Below are 15,091 nucleotides of genomic sequence, written 5' to 3'. Positions count from 1 at the left end.
CACTCACAGCCCATTTGTGTTGACCCGGCAGCTCTGTTTCAAAGGCAGCTTCAGTCTTGTGTCAGCTCCACAGGCTCTGCCCGCCAAGGCAGAGCCAGCCGGGAACCACTCTGGTTCCTGATAGCCGAGGCTTAGACATATGGTCCCAGCAAGCTCATATAATCAGTAATATTAAAAAAAAAAGAAAAAAAGAAAAAAGAGGAAAGAAAAAAAGAATCCCAAGATTTGTTCCTCTTTTCTTATAGTTCGTTGACAAAGAACATGTCAGTATAGTTGAAGAATCCTGCTGGTTAAAGGTATCATCCTTAGCTGTTCATATGGTCTGGGCTCTTACTTGTCAATTAGATTAATCCAAGCCATTTTAAAACAATAAATATAAGTACAGATGGAATATAAACATATTGAAGATTACTGGTTTTTGACGGCTGTTGTTTATTAAATCAAAAATAATGTTGCAATGAGGATATTGTTGATCTCTCAAATGGAAAGGAAAAGTAAATAGGAATCAGATATTCCTTAGGAAAGAAAAACAAACCGAAAAAAACCCCAAAATAACCAACAAACTACCACACCACAACCTCCAAAACAACCCACAGGTAATAAAAAGGCAATGATTTTACTTAAAATGCCACCTATGAGCTACCTTTAGAGAAAGGATATGGCACCTATAAACTCAAAACACTAGGTATGTTGAAATCCATAAAATTTCCAATTACTGCTTCAGAATTTATTGTGCACATATGGAAAATAATACTTGTAAAAGAGAAAGGGGTTTGTGCCTGGTGCTGTCAATACTGTGAAGGATGGGGTGATTATAAAGCAAATTAACAATACTTTTAAATGTGCATTCACTTATCTTTCCAATTAAATCCTTGTTAAACAACTGCACAGACAGTAATGGTGCTTCTGCAAAGCACTGATCAAGACAGTTTTATTGTAATTTTTACTCTGTAACAATTAATCAAGTAGGCATTTTCTTTATTATTAAATTATTTAGTTAATACATATTCGCAATTGGTTCACGCATTTGTGGTTTAAATTTTATTTTTAATTTTTCTAAACTGAATTATATTCCAGTATATTCTTATAGAAGAAACAACGGTAATATTTTAATTCTTTTTGCAAAAAATGGCTTTTGTTAATTCGAGGTAACATCAGGGTGAAATTGAATTTACCATTTTCCCCAATGTAGTTACCAATTTGGATATCTTTGGCTGTCCTTCTGCATGTTCCATAAGAAACGCACCTCTCTGCAATCATGTAATACTTAGCCTCTAAAATATATATCCCGCTCCCCCCCCCCCCCCCCCCCCCCGGTACATAAGTACAGTAACCAAGCCATAAAAACATAGTAATTGACCTTTGGACAGCACGTGGTGTTTCACAGTTAATGCACAAGGTATTCCAAATGAAATAACAGGATGCAAAGGTCATCTGTACAGCAAATACCAAGCATTTTGCAAACAAAGCACTGGATATAAAGACAATTAGGAACTCTCTTGTATTATGTATGAACCAGCACTTACTGAATGAACCAATAAGTATTGAAATTTGTATTTCTATGGTTAGTTTCCCTGAACATATATGCATTAGGATAGAATCCTAGTGTTTCAGCAATGCGTTATGAACCCTTTATAGCTCCATTTTTTTCAGTTAATTTAGTACTCATGAAAATTGCTTGTTTGACAGTCATAGAAATTGAATGCCTTTCCAGCTACCCAGCAGATTAGCACAAGAGGCACAAAGCAAGCCTCTACCTCCCCACCCAGGTATCTCTGGGCTTCAATCACAGAGGGCAGTGGAGGATGGCTGGGACAGGCATTGGCCAGCAGGACAGGGAACCTGTCCAGTTTAGCACAGAGAAGGTCCTTACCCCGTTATATCATGGTGTGGATAAACACGACAGGTCCAGCCAGAGCAGGGAGCACACCACAGATTCACACTCTTACTTAAAAACAAACACCTTTACGGATGAAGGGTCTTCCCTTTCCTTGTTTTCTCTGGCATTTTTTGCCTCACTGTTAGTGTCAGGTCAGAAGCTTGCTTTTGGAAAGCATCCACCCTGTCCTCACTTTCATATAATGATGCCTTAACAGCTCTGAGCAGCCTCACCTGGGGGTCTCCCAGCCCTGCCCACGGGAACATGTCAGCCCCACCCCAGGACCAAAACTGTTGGTCTTTTCAGTAGCATCCTCATAATCTGGAGCTGCTAGCACACTTTACATGGCTTAACAGACCCCTTTATAGTACCTTAGCCCTTTTCCTACAGGTATGATTTAAAAAGATATCCTTATAAATATGTGTAAAGGTTTTAACTTACTGTATCTTGCTTTAAATCAGCAAAAGTCCTCCCCTTTTTTCATGAAATCCCTAAAAAATTGCCAAATGTCAATTGTATTTAATTTTTTTAAGACTGCAACTATATTCTTCTTCTTCTTCTTCTTCTTCTTTTTATTATTATTATTATTATATAACTATATTAGACCTAACTCATTATATGGAAAGTGTAAGAGGAATTGACATCACTGTCTAATGTCTCTGGCTATTATAGAAGCCTTTACTATAGGTTCTGCACCAGAAATATTGAAGGACTGGTGGCTTAGTTTCTAAAACCAAAATTCCTTCAGTCCTTGTAGACTAAGAAAAGTATGATTTTCCTGGTGTCAGTTTGGTCCAAACAGCTTCTACTCCTTGATTCAGTGATTTGAAAAATGATGACTTAGAGTTTTGAAAGTGCTGAGAGATGTTATAGCCTCGTCCTCTTATGATCAACTGATCTTTTCAGCTCTTAATGGGAAAATAAATCATAGATAAAAGATAATCCTGTTGCCCAGAAACAAAAAAGGTGTGATATCAATAGACTTTCATAGAAAAAGAAAACTCTGTGAAAGGGATAAAGTAAATAAGGTAGCTTGTTCTGCTGATGCTCGTGTTGGCAAGGTCAAAGCCCTCTTCAGGAGCTTGTACCTCTGAAAATGAGAGTGAAACACAAAGTATATTTAGAGAATTTAAAAGATACAGGGCATTTTTTGGTTATTTTTATTATTTTAAACCCATCCTCATTCCCTAAAATCTAGAATGTCAAGTCTTCCTTGATTTTTTAGATTTTTACTGTTCTTATTTCTTCTTTAATAATAAAGCTGTCAACTGTTAGTTTGTTTTCCCCTCATATTCACCAGTTCTCTCATTTCATTTTTGATGCCACATATGACATTAACAGTATAGGAAAAGGAGCCAAATAAAGCTTTACTATATTCTAATTAATGATTATTCTAATAAAAAATACATTGATATGGCAGCCAGCCTCGAGAGTCTTCTATGATCTTTAATTTTCAATGTGATACATATTATTTATAGCTTATAAATGTAGGTGTAACACAATAGCAAAGCGAGCGGGAAGAAAGAGCCCATTAAGTATTTGGCCTGTATGAGAACTGATTGCATGTCAATGTCTACAATGTAAATAGGCTTTTTCAGAACATTTGTTTGCATGTATAATTAAATTCAACTTTAACTAACTAAAAAAAAAATCTTTATGGGAAAATCATATATATAAATACTGCTTTCCCACTGTGAACTACAAAAAAATGAAGGTACAGGGATTGAGCTGAGGAGGTCACAATAATTACTGAGTGAAAGTGATGGGTGAAAAGTGGGTTATTAAACATCACCCCACTGCAGGGCTTCGGGGAACGGGTAAATAAGCATGCTGGGGGAAGGTCCTGGTGTTCCTAGTAACTTTAGTAACTTCATGAAACAGTCTGCTGCTGTCCTCAGCGTCTAATCGACAGGGGACACCAGGCTCCTGGGGACATCAGGTGGAGGCCGCTATTGCCCTCCCACGCACACACTAAATCAGTCCTGCGCCCCTCTCCCCACCACGTTTTCCACAGGTAATTCAGCAGCCACCTTCCTGCTTGCCGGTTCCTCCCTGGCACAGAGAAAAGATGTTGTTTAAACAATTGAAACAATGGCCTGCTATTGCAAAGCCCTTCTTTGTGCCTGTGTTATTTCTTGAATGTCAGAGAATTTCTGGATCTTTCTTTGGGGACTGAAATGCTGGGCTCTCCTGTTTCCCCTCCTATGGGAGTGGAGTCGCCCCTGAGGACAGCAAAGCGGCATTAGCGTTTCCAGGAGATGAACTGTGGCATTTCTGCATGCAGTTACCTGAGGAATGGCCAAAGTACAGACCTGGCAAGACATTTTTATAGCTGGGGTTTTAAAGGACATCTAAGGGGGGCTCAGATGGATAATACCACTTCCCATTGAAAATATCTTTTGTTACGATACAAAATGCATGAGTGCCCTAGTTGTATCAATAAAGACTAACATAAGAAACAGTAATAATCACAACTGATAAGATGATAACATAGTTCTTCATGGGCACTAGTTTTCTTTGATTTTTCTTCGGTTACTCAATAGGCGGATTTCTTGCACGTGCCCTAAGTAGCCAGTGTCAGAGTGGCTTTAATGTACCATTAACTTCACCTTTATATATTCATTTTTCATAGTAGTGTAAACCAGAAGAAAAGGCGCCTGGTACCTCTGTGCTGTGAAAAGCCAGCCTAGACTTCTGTCTAGCTTTACAGTATAAGCCCATCTGTTTTAGGTGAAAACTTGAGCAGTAATGCTAACCTCAAATACGTTAACCTTTGGATGCCATGAGACATGATAGACAGAACCATTATTTTTATGGCACATGTTTTCCTGAGCAAAGATCCCAGTCAGTGAAGAGAGATAGAAAATCCTGGTTTTGCCTCTCTGTCTCCAAACAAAATACAGCATACAGTCATTCGAGAGCCAAAGCAGACTACATTATCGACAGACAAATACCCAACAGCTATAAATCTAAGGGAACCAAAGTAATGAGTCAAACCCGTGACTCCCGATAAACCAGAGTTCATCCTCCAGTTTCAGCTGAAGAGAAGACTGATCTGGAGCAGCTGAGGAGGTGGCAAACCTCTAGGGTTCCCCTGAAAACTTCCCTAGAGATATAAATGCAGTCTTGAAGGTGGGAATATTTTTACATATCTCAATTTCATAAGAATTTTGAAGTCAAAATCTTAGTTTAGGTATAGTACAAAATTAACAGAAGAACTTTCTCTCCAACAGCTGTCATCTCCAAGAAACCACCAGCAATACACAATATTTAATGGTTCTGGTAATGTTCTCCAGGTAATTTTAAAAGAGTTAATAAAAAGTAGGAGAACATGTTGCAGCAGCTTCACATTTACACTTGATTAATTCAAAAGTATATAAAGTAATCAATGCAATTTAAGATTTGGAATTTTTCCTAATTTCTGAGAGGCTTATTTTTTTTTTCTCATTAAGTAATATCAGCAGGTTCACTATCATCGATAATATTTGCTCTAAGCTATGAAATGTGAGGATATTTAGTCTTTGCCAAGAGTACTAAACTGTTTGGGGAAGTGAATGCATTTGTTATCTACCCTAATTAGCTAGCAATATCAGCTTCCACACCTGTAACAGTATCTATTGACCAAGTTAGATTCATTTAGGCCACATCTGTAAAAAATGTTCTTTTTTTGTTTGTGGAAATACGCTCATTATATGTGGAATCTGTGGTAATATGTTCAGTAAATATGTACAGGTTGGTCCTAATCCTGGTTCTTAGGTCCCCAAACTATTTATCTTTCCTCTTCTCATTTCCTGGGGTCAGATCTTTCCCTTTGAAAATCAGTGGTAAATCTTCCCCTGACTTTGACAGAGCCAGTACTCTACTCTTAGCATTTCCTTCTCAGTTCTTTTCGGCACCTTTTTCTCTTTTGCTGGTTTCCTTTGGATCACTGTTCTACTTTTGGTTTTGTTTAACTTTCAACATCCAAACAATCTGCTATTTTTCCTTTGAATCTTTTTTCCCCCTCTCACTTTGATTCTTTGGTTTCTACATATGCTTTGTTTTTTGCCACCTTATTTCATGAATCCGTTTCCTCCTTTTTTTCCTCTTTTTTTTTTGTTGTTTGTTTCTCATCTCCTGTTAAACTACTATTTTCCGCTGCTTATTCTGATTTTTTTTTCTCTCTCCTAGCTGACATTTCCCTCTGTGCAATATCTTTCTACCTTCCCTTTCCTCTCTTTTCCAAAACATGGCTCATCATTCTATGCCACTAATGTATAGCAGATTCTGAAATACTGTCATCTGAGACAGTTAAGTACTAAACAAAACATTACCAGGGTGGAGGAATCACTTACCCTGATTGACAACAAATCGTAACTTCTGTATTGTTGCCAGATTGCCGCTAACTCTGTATATTCCATCAACATCTAGACCTGAAAAGAGAAACACATATTTCATTTTAGATCATATAAGTATTTTTCTTTGTACGTCTGTCAGGAAGCCAGAAGCGCCCTAACAAGTATGAAGAAGAGCGGTGTAGTCAACGACTGAAAAATAATCCACCTGAAAACAACTGAAGTGCCTCCTGCCTGATTAAAATGACAATGAAAAATAAAAGTGGTAGATTAACTTAAGTGAATACAAAACACCTAACTATAATTATCTTGTAATTCTGTCAGCAGAAGACAGTTCTGCAAGGGTAGGCAAGTACAGCGGGGAAGGAGCAGTGAATTAGCTCCCGTGCCAGTAGAGGAGGGCTGCTGGGGCTACGTGCGGTGCTGTGCTGGCCCTGCTTAAATGTGAGGTGCTGCTGTTAATAGTGCCGGGAAAAATTCCCAGGCTGGGGCCTGGGTTTTTCAGACGTGGATTTCCGAGGCTGTGACCTTTCTGAAATAAAGCGCTGAGATGCCCGCTCTGACACGATGTGCGTGAGACTACACACAACTACCGTTTCTCTACTATATTCTTCACAGCAGATCAGACAAGTTTGAAGCTGGAATTAAATATCCCAAATAGCATATGCCCTGGAGAACATTTCTTCATTAATATAGGCCATTCTTTTCAAGGACAACCTGACAGTCTTGTTTCTCCCTGCATATCTACTCAAGGTTTATCTTCTAGGTGAAACTAGATGTCATACTCCCTTTTGTGACAGATTATCTCCTACAGCAAGCTCTGCTGATATGGCTGTTTAAAATAGCACTTCCAGCCCCAGTTGCATAGCTGTAGCATTTCAAAGCACATGGGAACGGCTCTCCTTTCCTGGGAGAACTAGCTGTTGTGCAACACTGACCCAACCTGCGTGCTTAAAAACTGAAAACACTAAACTGTACATTGTCATTTCACTAATAGAACTTGCAAGTACATAAGAAGCTAAGAGAATCTACATAAACCAGGTTTTTTTAAGGCTACTCATCACTTGGAACACAAGTTTTAATTAGCTTCTGGCAAGCAATTTCAGAGAAAGCCTTTCTCGGAAAACGCTAATTTGTCAAAACCAAAATTTTTCCATGTTTCTTGACAATGTATCTAGAGGAATTGTTTTTGTTTTTTTCTGATTCAGGGTGGGGAAAAGGAAAAACTGAAACTATAGGAAAGAGTGAAAACAAGTCCAAAAGGCCAGAGTCCAGTTGTAATAAGACTTAAATAGGAAGGAACTGAGGTTCAAGTCCTTATTTCAAAGCATCATGCCTTGGTAGATGAGTGCCACAGCCAGTGGACTCAATTGCTTGGAAGGATTCCTCACTAATCTTGAAACATTTTAAAAGATTTACTTTTCCATTTGATGCAAACTGATGTGAAGGCAAGTCTTTTGTTTGTTTGCGTGTCTGTTTTCTCTCTCTACAAAATACAGTTCTTATTTTATGTCTGTCCTGCTAGGTACCTCCTGATTTGGTTTACATTAAATAACCTATTTAAAAATTAATAATAATTCCATATTATACACTGGTTATCTATGTCTCTCATTAGACAATTTTCTACCCTGCACCTGTGGGTGTCCTGCAACATAATACTGAGAGTGATGATACATTTCAGGAAGATCCCCTTTGGTTACAGAGGGATAAAGAAAAAGTTTGTTTAAGAGAAATCAAAAAGGATTTGGTAATCAAGAACACTTGGAAGTTATCCATCTACTGGATATATAACATATGAGCAAAGGAAAATTACTAAAATGTTTAAGTAATGCAATTCTATCCTAAATCTGAAGAGTCTCATTCTGGTTTAGTAAGGGGAGAGTGAGAAAGCAAGAGTGAATCCCAGCATAGAAATGCAGGACTTTTGTGGTAAGGGATTAAGAACTGCATCATGTAAATTGAAGTCTAAACTAGAAAGTAAAGAGGAAAAATAAAAGAAGCAAGCCCCAAAACAGAATGTCAACTTTTTTTTTGGATCTAACTCAATTAAATTCTTAACCTTTTTGGATGTACGGAAGTGAAAGGAATATATGTCACTTTGGGTGAAATAGCTGTGTCTCACATTAATAGCATCAATTTGGAACATGTATAAATTATCCAAATCAAGTGAGAATGAAAAGCTGTGTTGTAAATTGGTGGATATTACATCTTGCAAAATGATCTGGAGTACACAAGTGCATTATTATTGTTATAAATTTACTTTGGTCCAGAAACGAGGTCTGATTAGCATTTAATTTGGACACTATACAATATGGCAGAAAGAAAAAAATAAAAATAAAAAATCCAAGAATATCAAGCCAATTATAGTGTTCACGTGCCATCAACTTTCTGCTCCAAGAACTTTGAAAGTTAAGCCAAACCAAACCAATGCAAATTGGTGGATTTGGACATCCTTTTCATGACCACATTATCTTAGCTGGATGGTTAACAACTTATTTTGGAAATCAAATTAGGCGCTAAAGAGAAAGACAGAGAAAGAGAAAGAGAAATATGTCTTTATAGTTTTAATATCCTGATTCTATGAACAATTTTCAAAGCAAATTCACTTTTAAGGGCACCTCTATCAAGAATGAAAACATCACTGCACTGCTGTCAATGTTTCTTCACGGCAGGCTATAAATACTTCGGGAACAAGATGAAACAAAATTCTTGCAGAATTTCCTATCTGGTGCTGGTGTTTAAGTATAGCGGTAAAGAAGGTTTCAGAAAAAATATCCACTGCAATGAAGTCCAATTTTGTTCACTATAGGGTGACCTTCTTGTGTTTTGGAGTGGGTTTTATCAGGGAAGAATCACTGCATTTTGCCCTAGAGGACAACAAGTATTTTATCTGCTTTATATCCCAACCCCTGACTCTGTTTCTGTTTGTTTTAAAGAGGAACTTGAGAACGGGATGGACCCACAATTAGAAGTGATAGCCAAAAGCATGGTAAATAACTTCAGTATCTCCATCCCAAATTTTTTAATGGCATAAGGAATGTAGGAAAGGGACTTACTCAAGAAAATATCACTTTAGCTGCCAAATTATAGGCAAATTCTAACTCTTTTAGTTTAAAAAATTATACAGGTACTCCTGATGACAAAGTTAAAAGGCAACTGAACTCAGGCTTGGTTGAAGTTCATGGACAATAATGAACGTTACACTCAGTTCGTATAACTGCACAGAAGATGTTAGAACACTTATTTAAGAACATTCCTTGCACTCCTGCTTCTAGCCAGAATGGAAATAACCATGGATGCAGGTCAGTGTCAGCTCCAGTAACAGTCTGAGCTGGAATCAGGTATTTCAGAGAAACATTAATCCACAGGAAAAAATTAGACCTTAGGTGATATATTTATCCAAACATACATTTTGAAATATTAGACTTTGATATTGGTTGAGGTAGTCCTGATGCTTTATGAGCTGCCTTGAAGGAAATGTTCTCATTAATTCTTTTCTGCTGCATAGAACAAATCCCTCTCCCAAATCACATTGTGTCCTGCCTGAGGTTACTCTATATTTGACAATATCTTCAAACTGAATATGAAAGGAAATTCTGTATGTGTGGGGTGGGTGGGAGTGGTATACAGAAATTTTCTCTCTCTTGCTTTTAAACAAGATTTAGGATTTGGAACATACCGTTTTAAATGGTACTAGGTAACTTCCTGCACAGAAACCCCTGAAAGTTTCACAATTAATGTATCCTGAAATAGGTGTGGTCCCCAGCCCTGGTAGGAGTTTTGTAAAAGAAACCATCCTGCTGGATTCAACAACAAAGTGAAGCGCAAACTTGAAGAAAGGCATTCTTTAGTTAGTCCTTTCATTTAAAATCAGTTATGTTCAGGGCAAAACTATTGTATTTCAAAGGAGCCTATTATGCCTTCCCATAAACAGAAAGATCATACGTTTTAAAACTAAAGTATCATTATGTAATCAAGCTGTTGTATTATAAACTATTTTGTGGGCTCAGATGCCCAGGGCTATCTTTACAAATATTTAAGAGGTCATTATCAGGGTATGTTCTCCCTAAAACTATAATTCTTTCCTCCTGTTTTCATATGCATTTTACCATAAATATCTGATTTATAAACAACTTTTTTTTTAAGTTTACTAAGGGCACAAAAGTGAGGCATGAAGTCATTTAAAGAAGCAGAAATGCATGAACGCAGCGATACAGCAATGCCAAGTTGATGTGTCTGATGAGAAAAACACCACAAAATAATGGGCAATGAAAACAAAGTTTCACAAAAGGATCAATATTTGTATGCTAGTAGAAGGAAAATCATGAATAATAAAGAATAAACCCGACATTTTAAAATTTGGCATTAAAAGCGCTGTATCTGGATAGTTACAAAAAATACCCAGAGTTTCAGGTGAGAGCCAAAAAAAAAAAAAAAAATCTCTGATAGAGGTGAAAATGATACCAAGAAAACAAATTTGAGATACACCATAGAAAGAAAATGAACATGGAGGCTGTAACAGCAACCAAGGGACATATGGATGTAAAATGTGCGGGGCAGAGGTGGTGTGAGCTGCAGACACTTGAACCAGCAAACTTGGTGCACAGCTTGATCAGCTTGGGTTGAAACAAGCACCAGCTCCTTTTGGACATAGGATCATCTGCACTCAGCGTGGTTTTCAGTGTTGCTGACACCTCTGTCTTGCTTTCTGATGCGATGCTGGCTGGGGTTAGGCATGGCCTGAAGCTCCCAGAGTGGGGCCGGCGGCTGACAGTGGGATTTGCTCTACTTGGCTAGAACAAAACTGCTGCTTTGATTGTCAGAACTCCCCACTTCTCGTACTCCTGCCATCAAAGGCTTACATTCGTGAGGTTCAAAAAACCATCCCAGCTAACAGCTGATATGAAAAGAGGTCCCACCCCTTGTCCAGAGAAGCTACTCAGCTACCAGGGAAGTGGGAGCCATACAAATGTCATCTTAGTTCTACCAGACAGAGAAGGATAAACAAACCTAGGAGACCAAAGAGAGGATCACATTGGAAGTCAATCTGAAGGGCAAAGAGATAATCACTGTTGTAAAAAAATCAGTTTCCACTTATTGGTGTTCATGATATACATGTGTCTCTCATCTGCAAATAAAATATAGAGAAATACTTGGAAATGACAAAGGCTGGAAACAGTGGCAGAAGAGTTATTCTGATATTGTGAAAGCAGGAAGAGGGATGTGCTTGGAGACTGGCTAGACTGACCTCAGTCCCAGACAGTCTACTTAAATAATTAATTCAGGACTCCATGAACAAATAATTCATAGCAAAATATAATTAATCCCAACCAGCATTGTTTCATGGAAATCAGGGCCTTGTCTAGCAAAGTTGTTGCATTTTTTGATAGGATTGGATTTTTGACAGGTCTGGTTGAGAAAGGCAATGGTATTGAAATAGTATGTTTGGCTTTCCATGAGGACTTTGACTTAGTACCACATGACATTTTGATTAAAGTGCTTGCATTTTATGGAATTAACAGGGCATATATTACATGGATTAAAAACTGTCTCAATCACAGACCTCAAAATGTGGTAGGTAATGGGAGAGATATCAGTTAACAAAGGTCGTAACTGGCAGAGCTCTCAGTCTCAGAAGCAAAGCTCTTAGTCCAGTGCCATCTAATACCTTTATCAGAGATGCAGACAAAGAGAAAAAAAATCTCTGTTGGCAAAGCAGGCAGATGACACAAAGATCAGGAAGGTATTAAATGATGATAAGGACAGGTGAAGTTAAACAAGGTCTGAAATGCTACCTTAAATGGTCACCATCTAGTACAGTAGGTTTTTGTACAGAGAAACACAGACAGCATCCAGCATCCTGGATGTAGGTTACAAGAGACTTCAGGTTTAATTTAAATAGTTAGCTGAGCGTGATCTCTCAGTTCAGTGCTGTAGCAAAGACGACTAATGTGATCTCTTACATACAGAAAGACGAGCATCAAGTGGAAGCAAGGAAGAGATTGCACCTCGTCATGTGCTACAAATAGGATCTCCAGCAGACCACTGAACTTGATATCAAAGTAAATAAAAGGAAACATAAAATATATGCTTTGCTGCTTTGTATTAATGAGGGGATGGAGACATGTCCTCTCCATCAGTATGTTTCACATGATTTGCAGGTGCTGGATTCACAACCAGCATTGCCCAGCTGCAGGACCTGGGACACACAAGCCCAAATTCAAGGTAGCATGAACATGATGTTCTTTATTCTGTTATCAGCAGAAGTCCAACACTGCATCAGAATTTAGAAAAGGCAGAGACACTGGAGAAAGGAGAGGAGAAACTGTACTAGTTCTTAACAAGCTAGACAACGACTCTATAGGAGGTGTCTGACATGAGGTTTCGTGAATCTCTTTAGGAAATTAGCTAACAAGAAATAATTCTATGTTTGACTGCAATAATATCAAGAAGATGAGGGGCATTCCTACATAAAAAGAGAATCTCATTTTTTCTTGCAGTAATAACTTCAAGATGCAATGAAAGGAGAAAAGCTTGACTAAGATCTTATTGTTTTCAAGACCCTGTAGAAACTGTTTAATGGAAGCAATTACAACCCTGAATATGAGCATTACATACTGAGAATAAGAAACAAGTGAATATGACGGATGATATACTTTATTCTGTTTCATATCACTTGATGGTAGAATTTCCACTTAGATATTTATATACAAATAAATAAGGGTAGCGACAGTACAAAGCAAGTGCAATTTAAACTAGCACACAGTTCACTGCTATACAGGGCTGCTTAATGCTCAAATCAAGCTTGCTATGCCTGCGTCTTCTTCTCTATTGTGCTGCACTGTCTTTGACATTCAAGAAGTTTATGGCTTAAAAGCCCCAGGAACAAGAAGACTTACTCAGAAGGCTCCCTGTAACAAGAAACAAAACTCAGCTTTGAAGCTATTTGTTTTGAATGAAACCATCGAACATGCAACGTGTTCACTGTAATTTTGCCGTTACCTCCAATATATACTTTTGCCATTCTGACAGTCCCACTTCTTGCAACTAAACAAAGTGACCTCATTGCTTTCCACTGTATTTTCTTTTAAACATTGGCTGGGATGATTGAGATTCAGGAATGTGGGAAAATGGATTCCCAAGCCACGTCCATCCCCTTTAATTCTGAGCTGTAATTTTTGGCTTGGCTTGAATCACAGTCATCACATTTCAGTCTGAATCTCTCTGTAAAGTGATCTTTCTTAAACATTTCTTTCACTCATCATGGGATCAGAAACAAAGCCATTCTAGTCTTTCACCGAAACACTTACAAACGTCTTTTTACAGCGACTCACAAGAGCTGAATTTCCTTTAAAAATGTTTGAAAAAGAGGAGGTTTTCATTGCCTGATTGTCCTCTTTGTGAATCTTGTCATCTGTATGCCATGAGCTACAGCTATTTTAATCTGTTTTTGTTTGCAATCCATTTGGTGTCCACCCAAGAAAATGCAGGTGATTCTAATTAACTTACTGCTGAAGATGTGGAAAAATCTCAATTGTGCTACAGAGAATTATACACTTAAAACCTTCCCTGTATTATTTATAACAGCTTATTAATGAAAATGATTACATGAATACATTTACCACCTGATTCATCTTTGTTCACTTTTTAAATCAACAAGGTTGATGCTAAAGGGGAAAAATCCCTATCAAATGCAGACCTCAAATACACACGTTGGCTGGCTGGTTGAAATAGAATAGCAGTTTCAAAGGAAATTACATTGTCTTGCTTTATGCAACACAGTATAATATCTGAAATTACCAAATGTTTGGAAATAGCCATTCTTGCTCTGTAACGCATTAGTATTTACTTTTGTGAATGTTGATTTCTTTTTTTTTTTTGTTTGCTCATTTTTTTCTGGTTTAATACCTCCTTCACTAATCCTGTTTGCTCTCATTTGCTGCAGTTACTGCTTTTCACATATGGGTTAATAGGTCTATCCTGACCACTGCTTAATTTATCTGAAATAAAATAGGTTCTCTATGGTTCTTTGATACTTTATCAAGTATACTTTTTTTCCTGCTTGACCAAAAGGTCTTTGAGGAGTAATAGGAATCTTCAAACACAGAATAGTCCTTCATCAGCAATGCGGGATATAATCAGCTTCATGTCTCCAGGGATATGCAGCTCCCAGTTCTTACCTGTCTGGCCATGTGGCCATGTGACACTGCGGTGGCTGACAGAAGGGGGGTTCAGGTAGAGAGATGTCAGCCATTTGCAGGAAAATCACTAGGTGTTAAATACCAGCACCGAGTATTTTCTGTGAGGTACAGCTACCAACAGGCAATTTGCCACCTTCCATCAGTTACAATTTCTATTATTCTGTGCCACACAATATAAGCCATGGCAGCTTGAATGTGATGACAATGCGGATAAAGCAGTTTATTTTGGGGAGGATGAGAGCCTGAATAAAGGTTATCATTTTAGGAGAAGCTGACGATGGAAAAACTCATCCACTGTGTGACATGATCAGAACAGCTGGGGATGTGATGTGGAGGGTGGGGGAGAAGAGATCCAAGGTATTTTATATGTTCAAGGAATATATACAACATCGCCATTTCTTAATCCCAGCTGTGCCTGTTAACTTCTGGAAACATGTAGAGCTCAGCAATAAAGCATACTTGACTGATATTTACTGCAATGCACATTATAAGACATTTTCTGTCACACATTATGTTCTGAAAGAGTTAAGTAACATGAAAAATACAGGCTCAAGATTATATCTGTCATGGATGAAAATACTACATTTATGCCTCATTGTAATCCATTCATTGGTTTATGGACCCCGAGCCCTCCAGGGAGTGTCACAGCTCCACATGATACTGCTGAGAGCTGTATT

General features: G+C 37.9%; 1 protein-coding gene across 4 annotated transcripts in view; it reads right to left on the bottom strand.

Annotated features, from left to right (window-relative positions):
- The window catches only part of ARHGAP15 (Rho GTPase activating protein 15), a 333,073-nt gene that overhangs the window by 101,727 nt on the left and 216,255 nt on the right, over nt 1–15,091 (bottom strand). For all 4 annotated transcript variants that reach the window (XM_080399695.1, XM_080399693.1, XM_080399696.1 and 1 more), the window contains one exon: nt 6,214–6,291. In XM_080399695.1, coding sequence (XP_080255821.1) covers nt 6,214–6,291 — 78 coding nt within the window. The remainder of the gene's footprint in view (nt 1–6,213; nt 6,292–15,091) is intronic.

The sequence above is a fragment of the Falco punctatus genome, assembly GCF_963210335.1.
Source record: "Falco punctatus genome assembly, chromosome: 8".
Taxonomy (NCBI): domain Eukaryota; kingdom Metazoa; phylum Chordata; class Aves; order Falconiformes; family Falconidae; genus Falco; species Falco punctatus.
This window is presented reverse-complemented; position numbering and strand designations above follow the sequence as displayed.